At 37.6% G+C, this 24,337-nt stretch overlaps 1 protein-coding gene across 5 annotated transcripts in view; it reads left to right on the forward strand.

Moving 5' to 3' along the window:
• CERKL (ceramide kinase like) overlaps positions 1-24,337 on the forward strand; it is a 130,494-nt gene that overhangs the window by 105,699 nt on the left and 458 nt on the right. For all 5 annotated transcript variants that reach the window (XM_032755240.2, XM_032755244.2, XM_032755242.2 and 2 more), the window contains 7 exons: positions 12,625-12,699; positions 13,469-13,646; positions 13,724-13,783; positions 14,473-14,498; positions 14,594-14,702; positions 17,521-17,617; positions 23,420-23,592. In XM_032755240.2, the coding sequence (XP_032611131.1) occupies positions 12,625-12,699; positions 13,469-13,646; positions 13,724-13,783; positions 14,473-14,498; positions 14,594-14,702; positions 17,521-17,617; positions 23,420-23,592 (718 nt within the window). The remainder of the gene's footprint in view (positions 1-12,624; positions 12,700-13,468; positions 13,647-13,723; positions 13,784-14,472; positions 14,499-14,593; positions 14,703-17,520; positions 17,618-23,419; positions 23,593-24,337) is intronic.

The following is a 24,337-nucleotide window of genomic DNA, read 5'->3' on the forward strand; positions in this document are numbered from 1 at the left end:
GGGTATATACCCAAAGGACCATAAATCATGCTGCTATAAAGGCACATACACACGTATGTTTATTGCGGCACTACTCACAATAGCAAAGACTTGGAACCAACCCAAATGTCCAACAATGATAGACTGTATTAAGAAAATGTGGCACATATACACCATGGAATACTATGCAGCCATAAAAAATGATGAGTTCATGTCCTTTGTAGGGACATGGATGAAGCTGGAAACCATGATTCTCAGCAAACTATCACGAGGACAGAAAACCAAACACCGCATATTCTCACTTATAGGTGAGAATTGAACAATGAGAACACTTGGACACAGGAAGGGGAACATCACACTCCGGGGACTGTTGTGGGGTGGGGGAAGTGGGGAGGGATAGCATTAGGAGAAATACCTAATGTAAATGATGAGTTAATGGGTGCAGCACACCAACATGGCACATGTATACATATGTAACAAACCTGCACATTGTGCACATGTACCCTAGAACTTAAAGTATAATACAAATATATATATATAAAGGAAAGTTAGGCAAAATGGCATTACTTGAAGTACTCAATAGCCTGGCAGAGGAGACATTAAGAGTAAGATAGACTGGACTTGAATTTCAGTTTGGTACTTGACTTTGGGTGGGTAATTAGCCTTTATTAGTCTTGATTACACATTTAAAAGGTTTAATAAGGCCGGGTGCAGGGGCTCATACCTGTAATCCCGGCACTTTGGGAGTCCGAGGTGGGTGTATCACCTGAGATCAGGAGTTGAAGACCAGCCTGGCCAACATGTGAAACCCTATCTCTACTAAAAATACAGAAATGAGCTGGGCATGGTGGTGTGCACCTGGATCCCAGCTACTGGGGAGGCTGGGGCAGGAGGATAACTTGAACCCGGGTGGAGGAGGTTGCAGTGAGTTGAGATTGTGCCACTGTACTCCAGCCTGGGTGACAGAGCAAGGCTGTCTCAAAAAAAAAAAAAAAGTTTAATAATGTCCATCCCCGCAGGGCTATTAGAAGAATCAACTGAAATGTATATGAGAAATTTATTGTATAAAGGCTATCACAAAATTAATGAACAAATAAATGATAGTGAAGGAAATTATTTTTTCATTTTAAAAAGTCACACATTATCACTGAAAAAAGGAAAATATTTTTCCCTATGATTATAGAAAACAATGCACATGGTTGAAAAAAAATCATATTTTCATAACCCTATTCATTTAGTATGGATTTTAGTGTACTTAGTATTGTTGGTAAGTTGACAGAGCATAAGATATTCAAATGCCCTTTTAGAGTGTAAAGTCTTTCAGAAAAGTCAGAATTTAAAAGGAGAGAGATATTCAGATATAATCTGATAATTCTAGAGTATATAGGAAAACCTAAAATGGTTTCTAAGTAGAAGACAACAAGATGATTTTGACTCAAAGAGAAAAATGATGCATTTTGGGCCATCTTTTCATGGCATTTTATTTCTTGACCTTTTTGCTTTACTTTAGTAGTTCTGACTATAATTGTGGAAACTTTCCAACATTTCCTTCCATGCAAAGTGGATGTGCTTAGGACACTTCATTAGTACTTAAATTCCTGAGGTCATTCATTGACTGCCATACATCAGAAATAGAAAGATGGGTGTCCTTACAGGTGTGCCTTTGACATAAATTTGGTGGTTGGCTATAAAAACTGGTGGTTATTCTTATGTTTTAGTATGCAATTCAGATTTTATAAAGGAATAGCATTGAGTTTTATCACTATTATAATTTTTAAGACTATTTCTGATTTGGGGAGCATTTTATATATTCTTTGGATATTTGTAGTAATGCCATTTTAATATGTCATGTTTAGAAGACACAGTGTGCTGCCAAAACTCTGGTCATTGCATAGGAGTTCCAACATTCTAATTCCGTCTAATAGGAGGGGAAAGTCATGTGTGGGGTATATTTAATATGAGGACTCTATGCCTAGTCAGGGCTTTTGATAGAGAATGGGAACTAGAACTAGGCAGGAAGTTTTCAAGCTGAACATGAGGAGACAGTGTGCCTTTGAAGCCATTTGCCTCCTGAAGAGAGACACCCAGAGGGAGAGTGTTTAGTAAATTAATCCACTGAGCCAACAGACTAAGCCGCTGAATTATGGTCAGACTCAAATGGATCAGATGTGGAGAAGCCTGTATTTGAACTGCTGGCCATTAGGAATGGTGTTTGTTGCTATGGGAACTGGTGCTAAGGAGCTATATACTGAGAGACTCTGATTAAAAGGGGGAGGGGGAATGGAGAAAAAAGCCTGAGAGGACATAAAAATAAAAAAGCAATCCAGTTGTTGTAAAACAAGGCTCAATCCACATACTGATGGCTGTGAACCACATTTTCCTATAGAGTTTGCATAAATAAATTCATGCTTTCCAATTAATTTGAGGAGAGTAAAATATTGCCGAGGGACTGTTAATTTCTATGATATTTCAGGCAAAGAACCAAAGTGTGGGTGCCGTTTTCATGAGAATTTTAGATATGCTTGACTAGGAAGTCATTACATCACATTTATCTGTTTGGATGTGGGAGACATTAACAGCCTTATGAATATTCATGGTATCTGGTTAATTAAGTTAATTGTTCTGCAGAAGTGCTTGCACTTTCAAGGACAATTTTTTTTTTTTTTTTTTTTTGCCTCCATAGTTTCTCCCTGGTATTTCATCAGTAATTCTTTACATGAACTGCTACTTCTGTCCTTACTTTTTTGTATTTGGAACATTTTAGCAGCTCTCGGGAGGGAGTGGTGGGCAAAGTTTCTGGTAGTGTTAAGAAAAATAACTTTCCAGCTAATTAAAATGTTTACCTTGAGGTAGAACATTTATAGCTTTTGTGAGAACATTGAAATTACACCATTGTTATTTATGTGAGCAGCATGTTCTTTTGGCATGTAGACATCTTTTCAAATAGAGTACAGTTTCCTGAAACAAAATGTAATCCATCTTTCAGATTATCCCAACAAAATATAGAACAAGCTATCATTTTGCAATTTTACATATACTTTCTCATAAACTTTCCTTTTTTCTTCAGAGTGTCAAAAACCACATTTAAAGACTAAGATACAGATTAATGAGTAGTCAATGACTAAAATAATTTTCTGACTTCTAGTCATGTCTGTTATCACCGCCAACTTCTACAGAATTAGAGAAAAGTTGCAAAGCCTGAGAAGACATAAACAATTTTTAAAGCCATCTCTAGCATTCTAAAAAAAAATTTGTACTTGGGCATACGCAGCATACTTCAAACTCACAGGGAATAAATGATCTTTATTTTCTTAAGTCATGATATGTGTCATTCTCTATTGCACATGACATTATATTATGTTTTTTAATAGCCTTTCTAGAGGAATGCTTTTATGGTCTACTCATAATTAACCATGGTAATGGAGGAAATCTGTTTTATGGAGTACTGTAATCCATCGATAATCCTAAATATCTCACTCTAATTATGTGGCCTCCTCCAAAATCTTTACCACAAATCTGATTGGGAAGCACAATGGATTGACTTGTTTCTTCCTTTTCTCCCAGTCCATTCCAGATTTATTAGCAATTAGATGGTCAAAGGGCAGGCTGTAGAAGGCCACAAGATCATTGGAAAGACCTGGGTAAAGATCCACTGAGTAACAGGTTTCTACACTACTTGTTCTCAAAACTTAGGGTCCATGGACTCACCTTATGAACTTGCTAAAACAGAGATACCTGGGTCCTCCCTCCTCCAAACACATTCTGATTCCATGAGTTGGAGGTAGAACCCAGGAATGTACGTTTTTAACAAGCTCCCAGGTAATGATGCTGCTTGGACCATGCATTCCAGAGGAGTTTCTCACCAAGTCACTGTGCATACAAACCACCTGGGGATCTAATAAATTGCAGACTCTGATTCAGTGTGTCTGGAATGGTGCCTGAGAGACAACATTTTAAAAATAATATTTTTACTTCCATTAATACTTCTATTAGTTTTAATACCTATTATCCTTATTTTTAAATGGACAAAAATTTTATATATTTATTGTGTACAATGTGATGTTTTGAAACATGTATACATTGTGAAATGGCTAAATAAAGATAAACATGCATAAAATTGACATAATGATCATATACTGATTTTACATTGAGAACACTTAAAATCTCCGTTGGAAATTTCCAAGTATATAATGCATTGTTACTATTGTTTTAGCCTGTTCTTATGCTGCTATAAGGAAATCACCCAGGACTGGGTAATTTATAAAGGAAAGAGGTTTAATTGACTCGTAGTTCAGCATGGCTGGGGAGGCCTCAAGAAACTTACAACCATGGTGGAAGGCAAAGGAGAAGCAAGGCACATTCTTCACAAGGTGGCAGGAAGGAGAAATGCTGAGTGAAGTGGGGAAGAGCCCCTTATAAAACCATCAGATCTCATGAGAACTCACTCACTATCACAAGAACAGCATGGGGGAAACCACCCCCATGATTCAATTACTCCTACCTGGTCTCTCCCTTGACATGTGGGGATTATGGGGATGAAAATTCAAGATGAGATTTGGGTAGGGACACAAAGCCTAACCATATCAACTATAGTCACCAGGTTGTATAACAGATCTCTTGAATTTATTCCTTTTAACTGAAATTTTATGTCCTGGACCAGTATCTCCCCAATCCTTCCCACCCATTAGCCCAAGTAACCACTATTTTACTCTTTGCTTTTATGAGTTGAAGTTTTTCAGATTCTACATTAAAGTAAGATCATGTGGTATTTGTCTTTCTGTGTCTGTCTTATTTCACCTAGCATAATGTCCTCCAGGTTCATCCACGTATTGTACATGACAGGAACTCTTTAATGCCAAATAGTATTCCATTGTGTATATAAACAAGCTGATTGTCCCTAATCTGAAGACTTAAAATCTAAAATGCTACAAAATTAGAAAATTTTGAGTGCCAGCATGATGCCCCAACTGGAAAATTCCACACCTCGTGTGATGGGTAGCAGTCAAAGTGCAGTCAAACCTTTGTTTCATATAGAAAAATATTTTAAATATTATATAAAATTATCTTCAGGCTATGTGTATAAGATGTATAAAACTTTTATGTTTAGACTTGGGTCCCACCCCCCAGATACCTCATTACACCAACAGTGTAAAAGTATTCCCATTTCTCCACAGCCTTGCCAGCATCTGTTGTTTCCTGACTTTTATTAATCGCCATTCTGACTGGTGTGAGTGTGGTTTTGATTTGCATTTCTCTGATGATCAGTGATATTTAGTTTTTTTTTCATATGTTTGTTGGCCATGTAAATGTCTTCTTTTGAGAAGTGTGTGTTCATATCATTTGCCCACTTTTGATGGAATTTTTTTTTTCTTGTAAATATGTTTAAGTTCCTTGTAGACTCTGGATGTTAGACCTTTGTCAGACAGGTACATTGTAAAAATGCTCTCCCATTCTGTAGGTTGCCTGTTCACTCTGATGATGGTTTATTTTGCTGTGCAGGGATTGTTTTCTTGGTTTCTTTTTCAGATAGTTGTTAAGTGTACAGAAATGCTACTGATTTTTGTATGTTGATTTTGTGTCCTGCAACTTAACTGAGTTTGTTTATTAGCTCTGACAATTCATTCATGGAGCCTTTAGGGTTTCCTAAATAAATAAGATCATGCCTGCGAACAAAGGCAATTTAGCTTCTGTCTTTACAATTTGCAAGCCTTTTATTTCTTTCTCTTGCCTAATTGCTCTGGCTAGAACTTCCAGTACTATTTTAATGACAGTGGTGAGAATGGGTATTATTATCTTCTTGAGGAACAAGCCATTGTTTCTCAAATCATGAGAGTCATTTTATTTTATTTTATTTTTATTATTTTTAAATTATTATTATACTTTAAGTTTTAGGGTACATGTGCACAATGTGCAGGTTTGTTACGTATGTATCCATGTGCCATGTTGGTGTGCTGTACCCATTAACTCGTCATTTAGCATTAGGTATATCTCCTAATGCTGTCCCTCCCCCCTACCCCCACCCCACAACAGTCCCCAGAGTGTGATGTTCCCCTTCCTGTGTCCGTGAGTTCTCATTGTTCAATTCCCACCTATGAGTGAGAACATGCGGTGTTTGGTTCTTTGTCCTTGTGATAGTTTGCTGAGAATCATGGTTTCCAGTTTCATCCATGTCCCTACGAAGGACAGGAACTCATCATTTTTTATGGCTGCATAGTATTCCATGGTGTATATGTGCCACATTTTCTTAATCCAGTCTATTGTTGTTGGACATTTGGGTTGGTTCCAGGTCTTTGCTATTGTGAATAGTGCCATAATAAACATATGTGTGCATGTGTCTTTATAGCAGCATGATTTATAGTCCTTTGGGCATATACCCAGTAATGGGATGGCTGGGTCAAATAGTATTTCTAGTTCTAGATCCCTGAGGAATCGCCACACTGACTTCCACAATAGTTGAACTATTTTACAGTCCCACCAACAGTGTAAAAGTGTTCCTATTTCTCCACATCCTCTCCAGCACCTGTTGTTTCCTGACTTTTTAACGATGGCCATTTTAACTGGTGTGAGATAGTATGTCATTGTGGTTTTGATTTGCATTTCTCTGATGGCCAGTGATGATGGGCATTTTTTCATGTGTTTTCTGGCTGCATAAATGTCTTCTTTTGAGAAGTATCTGTTCATGTCCTTCGCCCACTTTTTGATGGGGTTGTTTGTTTTTTTCTTGTAAATTTGTTTGAGTTCATTGGAGATTCTGGATATTAGCCCTGTGTCAGATGAGTAGATTGCAAAAATTATCTCCCATTTTGTAGGTTGCCTGTTCACTCTGATGGTAGTTTCTTTTGCTGTGCAGAAGCTCTTTAGTTTAATTAGATCCCATTTGTCAATTTTGGCTTTTGTTGCCATTGCTTTTGGTGTTTTAGACATGAAGTCCTTGCCCATGCCTATGTCCTGAATGGTATTGCCTAGGTTTTCTTCTAGGGTTTTTATGGTTTTAGGTCTAACATGTAAGTCTTTAATCCATCTTGAATTAATTTTTGTATAAGGTGTAAGGAAGGTATCTAGTTTCAGCTTTCTACATATGGCTAGCCAGTTTTCCCAGCACCATTTATTAAATAGAGAATCCTTTCCCCATTTCTTGTTTTTGTCAGGTTTGTCAAAGATCAGATAGTTGTAGATCTGCGGCATTATTTCTGAGAGCTCTGTTCTGTTCCATTGATCTATATCTCTGTTTTGGTACCAGTACCATGCTGTTTTGGTTACTGTAGCTTTGTAGTATAGTTTGAAGTCAGGTAGCGTGATGCCTCCAGCTTTCTTCTTTTGGCTTAGGATTGACTTGGCGATGCGGGCTCCATATGAACTTTAAAGTAGTTTTTTCCAATTCTGTGAAGAAAGTCATTGGTAGCTTGATGGGGATGGCATTGAATCTATAAATTACCTTGGGCAGTATGGCCATTTTCACGATATTGATTCTTCCAACCCATGAGCATGGAATGTTCTTCCATTTGTTTATATCCTCTTTTATTTCATTGAGCAGTGGTTTGTAGTTCTCCTTGAAGAGGTCCTTCACATCCCATGAGCTTTTTGATGTGCTGCTGGATTCGGTTTGCCAGTATTTTATTGAGGATTTTTGCATCAATGTTCATCAAGGATATTGTTCTGAAATTCTGTTTTTTGGTTGTGTCTCTTCCAGGCTTTGGTGTCAGGATGATGCTGGCCTCATAAAATGTGTTAGGGAGGATTCCCTCTTTTTCTATTGATTGGAATAGTTTCAGAAGGAATGGTACCAGTTCCTCCTTGTACCTCTGGTAGAATTCGGCTGTGCATCCATCTGGTCCTGGACCTTTTTTGGTTGGTAAGCTATTGATTATTGCCACAATTTCAGAGCCTGTTATTGGTCTATTCAGAGATTCAGCTCCTTCCTGGTTTAGTCTTGGGAGGGTGTATTTGTCAAGAAATTTATCCATTTCTTCTAGATTTTCTAGTTTATTTGCATAGAGGTGTTTGTAATATTCTCTGATGGTAGATTGTATTTCTGTGGGATCGGTGGTGATATCCCCTTTATCATTTTTTATTGCATCTATTTGATTCTTCTCTCTTCCTCTTTGTCTTGCTAGTGGTCTATCAATTTTGTTGATCTTTTCAAAAAACCAGCTCCTGGATTCATTCATTTTTTGAAGGTTTTTTTGTGTCTCTATTTCCTTCAGTTCTGCTCTGATTTTAGTTATTTCTTGCCTTCTGCTAGCTTTTGAATGTGTTTGCTCTTGCTTTTCTAGTTCTTTTAATTGTGATGTTAGCATGCCGATTTTGGATCTTTCCTGCTTTCTCTTGTGGGCATTCAGTGCTATAAATTTCCCTCTACACACTGCTTTGAATGTTTCCCAGAGATTCTGGTATGTTGTGTCTTTGTTCTCGTTGGTTTCAAAGAACATCTTTATTTCTGCCTTCATTTTGTTATGTACCCAGTAATCACTCAGGAGCAGGTTATTCAGTTTCCATGTGGTTGAGTGGTTTTGAGTGAGTTTCTTAATCCTGAGTTCTAGTTTGATTGCACTGTGGTCTGAGAGACAGTTTGTTATAATTTCTGTTCTTTTACATTTGCTGAGGAGAGCTTTACTTCCAACTATGTGGTCAATTTTGGAATAGGTGTGGTGTGGTGCTAAAAAAAAATGTATATTCTGTTGATTTGGGGTGGAGAGTTCTGGAGATGTCTATTAGGTCTGCTTGGTGCAGAGCTCAGTTCAATTCCTGGGTATCCTTGTTAACTTTCTGTCTCGTTGATCTGTCTAATGTTGACAGTGGGGTGTTAAAATCTCCCATTATTATTGTGTGGGAGTCTAAGTCTCTTTGTAGGTCACTCAGGACTTGCTTTATGAATGTGGGTGCTCCTGTGTTGGGTGCATATATATTTAGGATAGTTAGCTCTTCTTGTTGAATTGATCCCTTTACCATTATGTAATGGCCTTCTTTGTCTCTTTTGATCTTTATTGGTTTAAAGTCTATTTTATCAGAGACTAGGATTGCAACCCCTGCCTTTTTTTGTTTTCCATTTGCTTGGTAGATCTTCCTCCATCTCTTTATTTTGAGTTTATGTGTGTCTGTGCACGTGAGATGGGTTTCCTGAATACAGCACACTGATGGTTCTTGACTCTTTATCCAATTTGCCAGTCTGTGTCTTTTAATTGGAGCATTTAGCCCATTTACATTTAAAGTTAATATTGTTATATGTGAATTTGATCCTGTCATTATGATGTTAGCTGGTTATTTTGCTCGTTAGTTGATGCAGTTTCTTCCTAGCCTCAATGGTCTTTACAATTTGGCATGTTTTTTCAGTGGCTGGTACCGGTCGTTCCTTTCCATGTTTAGTGCTTCCTTCAGGAGCTCTTTTAGGGCAGGCCTGGTGGTGACAAAATCTCTCAGCATTTGCTTGTCTGTAAAGTATTTTGTTTCTCCTTCACTTATGAAGTTTATTTTGGCTGGATATGAAATTCTGAGTTGAAAATTCTTTAAGAATGTTGAATATTGGCCCCCACTCTCTTCTGGCTTGTAGAGTTTCTGCTGAGAGATCAGCTGTTAGTCTGATGGGCTTCCCTTTGTGGGTAACCCGACCTTTCTCTCTGGCTGCCCTTAACATTTTTTCCTTTATTTCAACTTTGGTGAATCTGACAATTATGTGTCTTGGGGTTGCTCTTCTCGAGGAGTATCTTTGTGGCATTCTCTGTATTTCCTGAATCTGAATGTTGGCCTGCCTTGCTAGATTGGGGAAGTTCTCCTGGATAATATCTTGCAGAGTGTTTTCCAGCTTGGTTCCATTCTCCCCGTCACTTTCAGGTACACCAATCAGACGTAGGTTTGGTCTTTTCACATAGTCCCATATTTCTTGGAGGCTTTGTTCGTTTCTTTTTATTCTTTTTTCTCTAAACTTCCCTTCTCTCTTCATTTCATTCATTTCATTTTCCATCACTGATACCTTTCTTCCAGTTGATCGCATCGGCTACTGAGGCTTCTATATTCTTCACGTAGTTCTTGAAACTTGGCTTTCAGCTCCATCAGCTCCTTGAAGCACTTCTCTGCATTGGTCATTTTAGTTATACATTCATCTAATTTTTTTTCAAAGTTTTTAACTTCTTTGCCATTGGTTTGAATTTCCTCCTGTAGCTTGGAGTAGTTTGATCGTCTGAAGCCTTCTTCTCTCAACTGGTCAAAGTCATTCTCCGTCCAGCTTTGTTCCATTGCTGGTGAGGAACTGTGTTCCTTTGGAGGGGGAGAGGCGCTTTGCATTTTAGAGTTTCCAGTTTTTCTGCTCTGTTTTCTCCCCATCTTTGTAGTTTTTTCTAGTTTTGGTCTTTGATAATGGTAATGTACAGATGGGTTTTTGGTGTGGATGTCCTTTCTATTTGTTAGTTTTCCTTCTAACAGACAGGACCCTCAGCTGCAGGTCTGTTGGAGTTTGCTAGAGGTCCACTCCAGACCCTGTTTGCCTGGGTGTCAGCAGCGGTGGCTGCAGAACAGTGGATTTTCATGAACCGCAAATTCAGCTGTCTGATCGTTCCTCTGGAAGTTTTCTCTCAGAGTACCCGGCCGAGTGAGGTGTCAGTCTGTCCCTAGTGGGGGGTGCCTCCCAGTTAGGCTGCTCAGGGGTCAGGGACCCACTTTAGGAGGCAGTCTGCCTGTTCTCAGATCTCCAGCTGCGTGCTGGGAGAACCACTACTCTCTTCAAAGCTGTCAGACAGGGACATTTAAGTCTGCAGAGGTTACTGCTGACTGTTTGTCTGTGCCCTGCCCCCAGAGGTGGTGCCTACAGAGGCAGGCAGGCCTCCTTGAGCTGTGGTGGGCTCCACCAAGTTCGAGCTTCCTGGCTGCTTTGTTTACCTAAGCAAGCCTGGGCAATGGTGGGAGCCCCTCCCCCAGCCTTGCTGCCGCCTTGCAGTTTGATCTCAGACTGCTGTGCTAGCAATCAGCGAGACTCCATGGGTGTAGGACCCTCTGAGCCAGGTGCGGTACACAATCTCCTGGTGTGCCGTTTTCCAAGCCCATTGGAAAAGCACAGTATTAGGGTAGGAGTGACCTGATTTTCCAGGTGCCGTCTGTCATCCCTTTCTTTGACTAGGAAAGGGAGCTCCCTGACCCCTTGCGCCTCCCGAGTGAGACAATGCCTCACCCTGCTTTGGCTCACACGTGGTGCGCTAAACCGACTGTCCTGCACCCACTGTTTGGCACTCCCTAGTGAGATGAACCCAGTACCTCAGATGGAAATGCAGAAATCACCCGTCTTCTGCGTCGCTCATGCTGGGAGCTGTAGACCGGAGCTGTTCCTATTCAGCCATCTTGGCTCCACCTCGAGAGTCATTTTAATAAGCACTCAAGTATTGTCATTCCTGTTTGACAGTAGGCCATATTTTGAGTAACAAGGGTCACAGCATAACTTGCCTTTTGGTGAATCAGTTGGAACCAGTTTGCCAGTTAGTTAAAATAAACTTTTCTTTGCATTGGTATTACCAGAAGTAATTGTGCTTATTTATAATTAATAATAATTATGCTTATTCTTAGCTACCTAAAAAATTATGATTTTAATGACCTCCTGGTTGATAATGGCTAAGCCACTTCAGCTTCTCCAATTAACAACCCAAGTACATATGAGTTCAGAGTAACACAAATTGAAGCAATTATGTATGATCACATAGAAATGCTTCTGATTAACAAAATCCAGAGGACTGGTCTTTTCCTTGATAACCGGAACACACCACATCCATGGTTTCACAGCTCTTGGCTATTATTGGACTTACTTATTATATTCTTTAATTCAAGAAAAATTGTAGCTTCATTCATTCTGTTCTTAATAATTTTAAATTCTCTAGCCTCCTGGGAATGGGAGAGGCTAGCTGGTATTGTCCCCTGTATCTCAGATTTCAGTCACACATAAACATTAAAGGGGCCTGACTTAGGGAGCTCTTTGCCTGTGTGGACTGGTGGGGAAAATCCAGGTGTGTCCTAAATTTTAATAATCATGAAAATCAGAAATCATAATGTTTCAAATACAAATCTTCATACATGGAAAATACAATTGAATTAAACATTTTCTTCAATGTAGGAGACATTTGTCAGATAATGGGATTTTCATTTGGCTAAGAGCTTACCTCTAAGATTCATTAAATGTATTTAGAGCATATTTTTTGTAGTTTCTAGTTATTTTATTTTTCTGAGTTATTATTTGGATTATTTTCTCTTTTATTTATGTATGCATTTGTCTCTGCTCCCCAGAGGCACCCTTTTGCTGTTGATCTTCATTTTGGCATTGAAGCTAAAAACCCATTCATTAAGGTTGGATGGAGTGGGCTTTGATATAGCTAGCATTTGGGAGGTAGAAAATAGACATTCATGATCAAAAAAGCTGTAAGCAGTTACTATAAACTATTTTTAAATTTCTAAGTATTTTAAATATTCAACAAATGTGTAGACATTTGATGTGCATCTATACTGTGAATAAGAACTTAAACTTCTAATATTCACATTAACTTTCATGATTTTATAAATTCTCATTTATTTTTCATCTGAACATTGCAGAATGACATTTATATAAAGTAAGAGCAAGTGTTAATTTGAACACATTCTACCCTAATAGTGCATGTTTTAAAATTGCTTTGGCAGGATCTACCAATGTATTGGCGCATTCTCTTCATGGAGTTCCTCATGTGATAACTGCAACATTGCACATTATAATGGGTAAGAATTCTTCCAAAGCAGTTCATATTTTATAAGGAAATTTTGATTTATGTAAGGAAGGCCATCTTATTTCCATCAGACTTGAAGAAAGGGCAGATTCTTTGTCTCTTAAAGTAGAGAAATGTTTGATTAAAAAACCAAAAAGCAGTGCTTTACTATGTGGATTGCCTGTCTTTTCAAAATACTTGCTTTGTAAAGAGCAGTAAATGAAGTTTTATTGTAATCTCTATAGAAAAAAAATATGTAGTGTGCTCAAAATAATAATTTTATAACCAGATAAAGAACATTAATGAATACTCCTTAAGTATATCCAACACTGATGTAGGACTGTACCAAGACTCTAGGACTAGGATTGTGTTATTAATGAAAAAACATACCAGAAAAAAAGTTTCAGCCAGTATATGTCTAAAGATATTTTATTATCCCAATTGGTAGAAAGCATATAAGCTCAGGTATATGTAACACCAAACTACTGTTAAATCTAAGTTTACCTTGCCTGTCTACTTTGTTTCTTTGACCATGTTTTATAGGAAATAGCAATAAGCTGAAAAATTTAGCACTCTGTGTTTCTTCACTAGTACCTGAACAAGTTAAAAATGGTAATAGTTGTAGTCATAGGTAAAAGGAACTGAAGAGAAAGTGAGGATGTTCATGGTCTACAGTACCTTCAGATATTCTCCTATAAGCCAATAAATATGCTCTTTTATGTTTGCTGTTTTGATACAAGTCCTACTGTACTCACTGACTAATATTTAATGTAATATTCAAGGGCATGTACAGCTGGTCGACGTCTGCACCTTCAGCACCGCTGGCAAGCTTCTTCGCTTTGGATTCTCAGCCATGTTTGGCTTTGGTGGAAGAACTTTGGCTCTGGCAGAAAAATATCGATGGATGTCCCCTAACCAACGGAGAGATTTTGCTGTTGTTAAGGCGCTGGCAAACCTTAAGTAAGTCTTTTTCTTAAGCCAAAAATTTTGTATCCCAGGTTCAGTGACTGTTAATAACAGATTTCATTACATTTTAGGGCAGAAGACTGTGAAATATCATTTTTACCATTTAACAGCTCTGATGATGTGCAAGAAAGGTAGGTAAAAGCTCAGTGTAATACAGATAACCTATATCTTTCTTTAGAGCATAAAACATTCTGACAAACAATTGATCAGACTTAGGATCTTTGGTTATTTTTCTAACATAGTAGTAAAGAATATAGAATCACAGACTCTTACAGGTCCTAGTAAGCAAACAACCACTCGCTCAGCCTTTTCTCTTTTTCCTTCCTTCTTTCTTCCCTTCCTTCCCCCTCTCTCTCCCTCCCTCCCTCCTTCCGTTCTCTTTTTCCCTTCCCTTCCCCTTTCTTTCCTGTATTTTTTTCCCTTTCTTTCATTTTCCCTTTCTCTTTTCTTTTGAGTGCCTACTATATGCCAGGCACTTTGAATACAACAATCCACCAAAAAATGAACAAAACACACAGTTTTGTCCCTCATGATAATTTTGGCCTAGTGTGTAATACAAATATTAAAGCCATATTAAAGAAGGGTTATAGTCTTTGAAGAAATAGTACATTATTGTTCCGTATAATACTAGTTTACCTTTAAATGAATCAACACATTATGTTAGCAGCAACAAAATTATACACGTTTTTACTTACTATCTAATCGAAGAAAGTATTTAACATATGTAATGATGAGTTCTCTAATTTTCTCGTATTTAATAGATTTGTGTGTGTGCACATGTTAGCTGTTTTATGTCTTTGTTTTGTTTTCTTTCTTTTAGGAGGGCACAGGGATCTCCCAAATCTGGTGAGTCGAAAAGTATCTCCTTGAGAACTGTGCCAGGTTCTGTTGACGTTTTGCTCTGGTGAGGGAAAATAACCAATCATTTTTGTTACCTTTAGACTGTAATGATCAATGGCAAATGATCCAGGGTCAGTTCTTGAATGTCAGCATTATGGCAATTCCTTGCCTGTGTTCAGTGGCACCTAGAGGCTTGGCACCTAATACCAGGTTAGTAAGCATTTTTATTGAATTGTTGATACATTTCTTATAGACCATTTTTTCCCAGGATATCCAATTAACTGTTGGTTAGCTAGAAACTTAACAGGTAGTTTATCTTTGTATATTAGAGATTCTAAGGGATTTGTCATCACAGTAGGTTGAGAACAACTGTTGAACTGGAATAATTATCAGATAATCATTGACTATTTAATGTCACTGAGGCTAAAATAATATTTCCTAAGTTTTATTGATAGAATTTTATGCCTACTTTGCTTGATTTATTCATTTAGTTGTGGAGAACATTATATTAAATACTGATATTTCTTGTGAATGTCTTTGCTTTCCAACTTTAATGCAAACATAAATATCCTTAGCATGAAAATCACACATATGTATATTTGATACTGTATTAGTCTGTTTTCATGCTGCTGATAAAGACATACCCGAGACTGGGTAATTTACAAAAGAAAGAGGTTTAATGGATTTACAGTTCCACGTTGCTGGGGAGGCTCCACAATCATGGTGGAAGATGAAAGGCACATCTCACATGGCAGCAGACAAGAGAGCTTGTGCAGGGAAACTCCTATTTTAAAACCATCAGATCTCATGAGACTTATTCATTACCATGAGAGCAGCACAGGAAAGACCCACCCCCATGATTCAGTTATCTCCCACCAGGTCTCTCCCACAACACATGGGAATTATGAGAGCTACAAGATGAGATTTGGGTGGGAACACAAAGCCAAACCATATCAGATACCTTTAGTCAAAAGAAACATTTCAGTTCTATGTAATGTGAATAGTAGTGCATATCAATCTCCTGCCCACATTTTCAATTGAATAAAATATGAGACATCTTATATATATCTTTTTATCCATAGGATATAGACATTCCTTTGCTTGCACATTCTTCTTAAGCAGCTGTCCATTATGGGGCTGAAAATATTTCTTTCCTGAATCCAATCCTGTAGAGTGTAGGAGAAAGGATCATGAGTGTTGTGAAATATAGCCAATAACAGGGAAATATTCAAAGTTAGAGAAGAAAAAAGAGAAACTGCAAACTTTGATATTAAAAACCCAGATGGCAAGATCCTCATTAATTACATCTAGTGCTAAAACTTGAGTATTTTGAACCTTGTGTGATTTAGAAATCGAGCTGGTGGTTTTCTCCCACACCCTCAGAAATCCTAGATAGGTGTGTGCTTTCGTAATGTAGTTTCCCTGACTAAACTTGAAGACGTGGCTAGCTGACCAAGGAGCTATGTTCTGCAGGACTTGAGACAATGTTTATCTAACCCTATTTGTTTAAGGACCTTCTTGGGAGGGTAGACCTGCTCTTCTGGGAACAATCGATTCATAGCTCTTTCAAAGCCACTCTGTAAATGTTCAGCTTGACTAGAATTCCACTGTTGACTCTGCAGGCTTAATCAGTATTAAATTTTTCAGAGAAGGATGACTAATTAGAGATTTCTTCTGTGGTTTATAATCATAACATGCCATCTTTGCAAAGACCTTTTGATCAAGACTCATTTGATCAGAGATTTTTCAGAGATGTAGCTTCTGATGATTCAGGACGATTGAACAGGAGATTTCACTTTCTTCTTTTTCCCCCACCATGATAAATAATAATTTATGTTAAAATATCTCAGTGCAAACTGCCAATAGGAACTAATATTCTTATATTCTAAGTATTCTAAGATTAAATGTGTTCATATATGTGAGACATTTAAAGCAGTGCCAGCCATGTAAGTTGTGTTTCTATTTCAAGTAAATATTGCAAAGCAGGCATAGGATAATGCTTTTAATGTTTATAAAATTATGCAATTAAAAAAAAGATGCACAGTAACACTACCATGAAAGTTTTGGTGCTGTTTATTTTGAATTGGGAAGAAGAAGCATGGTGGAAAGCATACTGAGCACTTGGAGTATTGGTGCTGATGACCATTTTTTCTCTGTGTGCCTTTGAACAAATCACTTAAACTTGAAGTTGTCTTTTCCTTCTACGTGAAATGAGAGAATGATGAGATAATCTCTAAGGTCCCTTACAGCTCTGACCTGAGTTTCCGTAAGATACTAAGGGCTCTTTTTTCGTTTTGTTGTTATTTTTAGATTAACTTCATGTTTGCACTGAAATCAAGCTAGAAGTCATTTGTATGTATTTCTTCAAACTGCATTCTATAGCTTGATGCATTTGCGAGTGGCTGTTTTGGCACTAAATCACACCTCTGAATTTTCAGTCTCTTATATTGGATGGAACAGTTATGCAAGATTAAAATGTTCAGTCATTTGACTGAACATGTGTGGCAGCATTTGTTCACTCCATTTCATCCATCCAAAGGCCACTTTGATTTATTTCATTTCCTATGTCACTTAGACCTTCTGTCTATAAATAAATATTTAAATCACACTTTAGATTTTAGAAAATGTTGAGCTATTTATTACACCACTTGTGCATATTAATTCTTCTATAATACCTCTTTTAACAATATAGTTTCACATTTAGAATTTCTAATTACATTGTATTTTAAATTATGTCTTGATATGTGAGTAGGATGCTTGATGGTTTGTTTTGTAAAATGCTGTAATGTAAGAGCTTATTGAGAAGGAAGCCAATGACTTAATAAAACTCATTTGAAAGCCTGCATCATTTAAAAAATAATAGCAAGATACGGTTTATGAATTTTAGGTAAATGTAACATGGTGATTTATCTATCTTGTCCAATACTTTCAGTGAACAGTATACTTGTTATAAGGAACAGTATGTCATAATTTTTGGTATAATCTCTTAGTAAACTTCTTAATGTCTAATAGAAATATTTAATTTCAGATTAAATAATGGAAGTATGGCTCTTATAATTGCCCGAAACACTTCTCGGCCAGAGTTTATAAAACACCTGAAAAGATATGCCAGTGTAAAAAATCAGGTATAGTAAATTCTTTTTGTTACTTATTTGCAAAGCTATTAATCATGTAGAAAAAGATGCTACAAGAATTGACATCGAGTCCTGCCTCATAAGAAGGTTTTATTTTCTTCTGAATATATTAATCTTTTTTTTTTCCAATCTGTTTCATCCAAATTTTGAAAAGCATCCACCAGGATTAATATAGATTGGCCTGTTTTGAATGATGAATTAGTGGTTATGTATATGTAACCACAAAGATAAAATAGGAAATGTAGTGTTATATTGCAATGTGAAATAAATTAAGGATAAAATTACATACTCAGGCTGTTCTTCAGAATGAAAAGAAATGAAATTTGAGAGTTTAGCCTTCTTGATATTATGGCAGCAGACTTTCTAAAGTTATGATCTTTAGATCTTCCTGACATTTGTTTGCATATCTGCCTATGCTCATTGATTGAAATAGATCTGTAGATATGGATTTAAAAATATGACACTTTTATACAAATATTAAAAATGAGAATATGTGAAGATATATATTTCCACATAAGTGATTTGCTTTAAAGAGAAACAGTAACTATTACAAGCCATATTATTTTGGCAGCTATTTTTACCTGATTATTAGGAAAATGATCCTTGAAATATGTGAATTTCTGAAATTGTGAGTCTTTGAAGTACATAGGTATGGTTGTAAAACCCTATAGTTTCACACTTTTTTTTTTTTTTTTTTTTTAGTTAGAGCCTTGCTGTGTCACCCAGGCTGGAGTGCAGTGGCGTAATCTCTGCTCACTGCAACCTCTGCCTACGTTCAAGTGATTCTTCTGCCTCAGCCTCCCAAGTAGGTGGGATTACAGGCCCACACCACCATGCCCAGCTAAGTTTTATATTTGTGGTAGAGACGGGGTTTCACCATGTTGGTCAGGCTGGTCTCGAAACTCCTGACCTCGTGATGTGTCCACCTTGGCCTCCCAAAGTGCTGGGATTACAGGCGTGAGCCACCACTCCCGGCCCACACATTCTTAAAGGTATAAAATGGTGCTTGGATATAGTTGGGAGAGAACAGACGGGAGGAGGAGGAGAGTAAACCCAGCCAATGACTGGCAGCTGAACCTTGCTTATGTACCTTAGCCATAGCAAGTCTCTCCATTTTTGCCTCATTATATTTTCAGACTTTCTTAGGCCATCTTCATGAAGTTTGATCTTCTGTCTATAACATTATTTGATCCTCATGTATTGAACAACTAACTGGGCTGCTTAGGAACTTAAATCATAAAAACTTAGTTACAATCCCACTTTCTTTATATGTCAAAGTAGATGAGCAGGCATAATGTAGGTTGTGAGCCTACATAACACCTTTATGTATATGTTTGGGTGGAATATGGAGATTTATTGATTTTCAAAGGAATATATGCCTTTTCACATTTTAATAAATTTCTAAACATTAAAACCAATTTTTAAAAAACCCAAAGCACTATATATTCATTGCTGTTTTTAAGTCAGAAAATAGAAACAAGAAAATGATTTAAAGCACTCAAAATTCCATGTTCCTCAAGATTAGTATCATTACCTTGGTAGAATTTTTTCCGAATCCTTTTTTATTAAATAAATGAGAAGTAAAGTAGGTATTAACCTCATTCATGTACCTCTATTTGAGAACTTAAATAGTATTAACCTATTAATGTACCCCTGAGAAGTTCTGTATTTATTTTGGGGAGGTGTATGTTGCACAAATTGTTTATGGAAGGTCTCTTTTGTAATTGCCTATGGGGCAAGTCTCTCAGGCAATTTTTGTAAACATTCTTCTTCTTCATTTTTTTTAATCAATATACCTTTCTTCTGATTTTAAAAGCAATGGTTACGTTACGCATAAAGACAGACATACAGAAAATAATAAAAATCTGTATTGATAGGAGGATGTTTTCTAAAAGAGATAATATTATGCAGGATTTATCATATTTTCTCATGTACTCTATGAGGCATATCTTGCTTTTGACACAAGAAACAGTTGCCTGTATGTGATTCACTGGCTTTAACTCTGATTTATTTATCAGCTTTCAAAAATTAAAATCCATGCTATTGTTTTTTTTTTTGCAAAGAATTCTAAAATATTTTGCATAGTGTATATAGTAAGAATAATTAGATTGATTCTCAGGGTGACTGCTTTCAAGCAATGTTAATTTGATTTGTTAATTATCCACACAGGTGTGTGTATTTAGGCTCTTTCCTTCATGGTGACATTAAAAATGTGAATTTATATAAATTTTGTAAGATTATGAAAATCAGATCTATGTAAAAATCATGTCTACTGCATAATTCGTAGCAGTGCTGGTATTCAGGAAGGAAAATGTGGCAATTCAGTTTAAGGAGAGTAACATCTGCTTCTCTGAACCATGTTTACCAGGTTGAATAAGCGAATGTTACTGTATAACACCGTAAAACAGATTGAAACCACCATGTGCGGAGTGGATCCTGTTCCTTCCCCATCTCTGTGTAAATTAGATAGAGGCTGAACACTACCCTTCAAAGTCCTTGCAGCTCCATCCTATTGCTTTTCCCCCCTCCTCACTGTCCACACTTTTCTCTTTCATTGTGACCATTTTTGGTAGGGAGTTTAAAACCTTAAATGTGAGTGCTTCCCCCGGGATTTCTTTGCAGCCCTCTCATCTTCTCAGGATGCCGTCTCCTGGACGGCCTCATTGCCCCTCACTTTTGAACTATCTGAGCATCATGCACTCCCAAGCGTTCTGTCATCTCGTCTTATCTGCAGGACCTCTGTCTTCTTCTATGCTGAAGAGGTTCTGAAACTCACCGACATCTGGAGGCCAACATGTCTACAGCTGACTGTATCTTTTCCCCTAAAGTTGTTCCTTCTGCGTTGCTCTGTGCGGGTCAATGGCACCACTTTCTATCCATCCAGGTTACCCTGAACTGTTCCTTCTTCCTCATTCCTCACTACCAGTCCCCTAACTTGTTCTGTTGGTCTCCTCTTAAATGTTTCTAAAATTTCTCCCTCAGCCGGGCGTGGTGGCTCACGCTTGTAATCCCGGCACTTTGGGAGGCCGAGGCGGGCGGATCACGAGGTCAGGAGATCGAGACCACGGTGAAACCCCGTCTCTACTAAAAATACAAAAAATTAGCCGGGCGTGGTGGCGGGCGCCTGTAGTCCCAGCTACTCGGAGAGGCTGAGGTAGGAGAATGGCGTGAACCCGGGAGGCGGAGCTTGCAGTGAGCTGAGATTGCACCACTGCACTCCAGCCTGGGCAACAGAGCGAGACTCTGTCTCAAAAAAAAAAAAAAAAAAAAAAAAAAAATTTCTCCCTCACCTTAATTCAAACTTTAATCTTTTCTTGCTTACAGTAGCCTCTTTTTGGCCTTCAGGTTCTCTGGTCTTGTCTTCCATACCTCTTTTTAGAGAAACTTTTTTCTAAGACACACATTGGATTTCTCTCGTGCTTAATTATTCAGTGCCTTTCTCTTGTTGTCAGAATAATATGGAATTTCCTCAGTCTGGAACACGTGGCCTTTGTATCCAGGTCCCTGCCTGTGTTGCAACCCCACCTCTTATTACCACCCTCCACCACATTCCCAGTGTTTTGGCATTTTATTCATTGGCTAAGGTTGCCATAACAAATACCACAGAAAAGATGGCTTAAACAAACAGAAATGTATTTCTTTCATGGTTCTGGAGGCTAGAGCTGCAAGACGATGTCAGCAGGTTTGGTTTGTCCTGAGTCTTCTCTCTCTGGCTGGCACATGGCTGCTTTCTCACAGCACCCACAAGTGAGTGGTCTTTCCTCTGTTCATCCCTGATACCTTTTCCTATGGCCAAATTTCCTGTTCTTATAAGGACACCATATTGGATGAGGGCCTAAAGACATCATTTTAGCTTAATCATCTCTTTAAAGATCTAATCTCCAAATACAGTTATGTTCTGAGGTATACAGGGCGAGGATTTCAATACAGGAATTTGAGGGCCAAGGGGCATGATTGAGCACCTAGGAGTCACACTGAATTCCGTGTAGTTGCTTGACGATTGTTTGCCTCTAGTTTTGTAAATGCTTCCTCTCTCCAGACTTTCTTCTCCAGGCTAAATCTTCTATGTTCTTTAAGGCTCAATTCAAATGGGAAGCTTTCCCAACATCTGTAGCCTGTTTGCCTCCTCTCGTTTCCTCCATTGAACTCCATGCTTGCACCATCATGGCACTTCTCTGTATCACAGTTGTAACTGTTTACTTCTCCTCCCCATGCCCCAAACATACCCTCACACAGGATACTAAGCTCTTGGTTCCCTAAAGTCCCACTTAACAGTGTCTGTGGCTTCACAGTTAAAGCATTTGAAGGATGGCTGTATCTTCCTTTTGTGAGGTGTGCACATGACAACTGCTGATTTAAGATAATAGACTTACTGGTGGTGGCTGTCAATTCTTGGCATTCCTTGGCTTACAGCTGCATCACTCCAGTCTCTGACTCTACCATCCTTGGCATTCTTCTCTCATAAGGACATCAGTCATATTGGATTAGGGCCCACCCTAATGACTTCATCTTAAGTTGATTCTACCTGCAAAGACCGTACTTCTAAACAGGGGACATTCACAGGTACCAGGGGTTAGGACTTGAACATAGTTGGGGTAGGGGAGGGAAATATAATTTAGCCCATAACAGGCAGTTGTATGTTTTAAATGAATTATCAACTAACATGAATGATTATGTAGATAATTCTACAAAGATGAGGCATGTAGCCAAGGCTTTATACCCGAGGTAGGAGGTCTAATGCAGTTACTGTCAAACAGTTTTGCTTGGGGCCCTCTAATTCTGTACCTCAGTCACAACAGCTGATGCCGTCATATCATCTACTGTTTAACTGTGTTTACAGTATAAACTGGAAAGTCGGCTGGACCTTGGTATCTACATATGTAAAATATGGGTGTTGGGGAAAATATTAGTTTTCTGTCAACTTTTGAAACTATGCTTCATTGAGGTTTACATGTGGAAAAGGGGAAAAACTATGTAGATGATGTTTAATTAGGAATGTATCTCATGTCATTTTTCTGAAAACTGAAATGAGTAGTTATACATTTCTGCTCAAGTTATTTGGCTATATTAATTATTTCAGAAAATACATAGTGCTTTTTCAGTATAGTTTCCTTAGGCAAACAAGAAAAAACACAAGTTGAAGTTTACGTTGCACCATTCTATAGTGGTAAGTAAACAGTGATCTTGCAGCTTGTGTCCATTGTTAAAGTGGGAATGGGGCAGGCAAACACCTGTTAAAATCCATATTTGATTGGCTTTCTCTTTTAAAAGAAGACATACATCCCATTTTATCTTCAGAAGTTTAGACTTGTGTTCTTCCAAATTAAATTCCAAGTGTGAAACTTGTACTAGTTTGCTTTATGTCAGCTAAACTAATTGACAAGTTGATAAACTCAATGGATTATATGTCTTCTGTAGCTACAGGCCAGTATTAAAGATTATCTTTAATTGAAAAATCTACAGTATCACTATTGTATGCAACGTCTCACAGATATGTACTATTTGTCATAAAACAAGATTTCTAGGTGCTAGATCTAAACCCAAAATGCTTCGGATAAGAGATTCCTTCTTCCAAAAAAGATTTCTAGGTGCTAGATCTAAAAGAACCCAAAAGGCTTTGGATAAGAGATTCCTTCTTCCAAAAAAAATTGGAGATTCCTGTTCATAGTCTCAAAGCTATTAAAATGTCAGCATACATGTTGATATTTACTTGTGAGAGAGAGCACAGTGAATTTGATTTGCGTTAGTAGCTAGAGATAAACCAAGTATAATGATTATTTGTATTATTTTTAGTTCAATTTTCCATTTGTTGAGACTTACACTGTTGAGGAAGTAAAAGTTCATCCAAGGAATAATACTGGTGGATATAATCCAGAGGAGGAGGAGGATGAAACTGCTTCAGAAAATTGTTTCCCTTGGAATGTAGATGGTGATTTAATGGAAGTTGCATCAGAGGTCCATATTAGGTAAGTCTATTTCACTGCTTTATATGTCAACCAGTAAACATAAATCTAATGGTACAATGAAAGCTCTCTGAACTATCAAAGCAGGCAGTTGGTTAGTTTTTAAAAAATCAGTAAATCAGGGAAGCATAGAGAGACATGCACAAATTTCAATAAATAAGTAACTTTACATTTATTCAACTGTTATGTAGAGCCAAGGCATTTTCTTTGGTTATGCATGTCTACATTGGCTTTCTAATTTATTGTTGTGCATAAACTACAGATAATGTCTACAACTTCCATTTTGGATTTTTAAAAATGGATCAAGATCTTAAACCTTTTAGTGGAGCCATCTGAGTAGTAAAGTGTTAGATTTTTATCCTTCCATCTTAGTTTCCTCTCACTCATAATTACTGTAACACATTTTGTTCAGCAATTTGCTTTTATTAGGCCTTTACAAAGCATTCAACTTCCCTTGGGAACAATTTTACATAGCAACTGGTATAAACAGGTTTAGGAACCTGCAAACGTATCCTTGGTAGGCATTGTGACACTCAGTGGTTAGAAGAAGCATGCAGGGGTGCCCACTAGACATGGGTGTTCTAGAGGCATGACTGACTGTTTTACAGAGGCCATGGAGAGCACTGGACAATCAAGGAAGTCAGTTAAGGAGGCTTTAGAGTAATTACTGTTGTTGATGATTTATCAATCAGACCTTCTCAGTTTTCTAGATTACAGCTCTGTTGTGAATGCTATGTTTGTTATCAAT

The sequence above is a fragment of the Hylobates moloch genome, unplaced genomic scaffold (genome assembly GCF_009828535.3).
Source record: "Hylobates moloch isolate HMO894 unplaced genomic scaffold, HMol_V3 SCAFFOLD_1, whole genome shotgun sequence".
In the NCBI taxonomy this organism is placed as follows: domain Eukaryota; kingdom Metazoa; phylum Chordata; class Mammalia; order Primates; family Hylobatidae; genus Hylobates; species Hylobates moloch.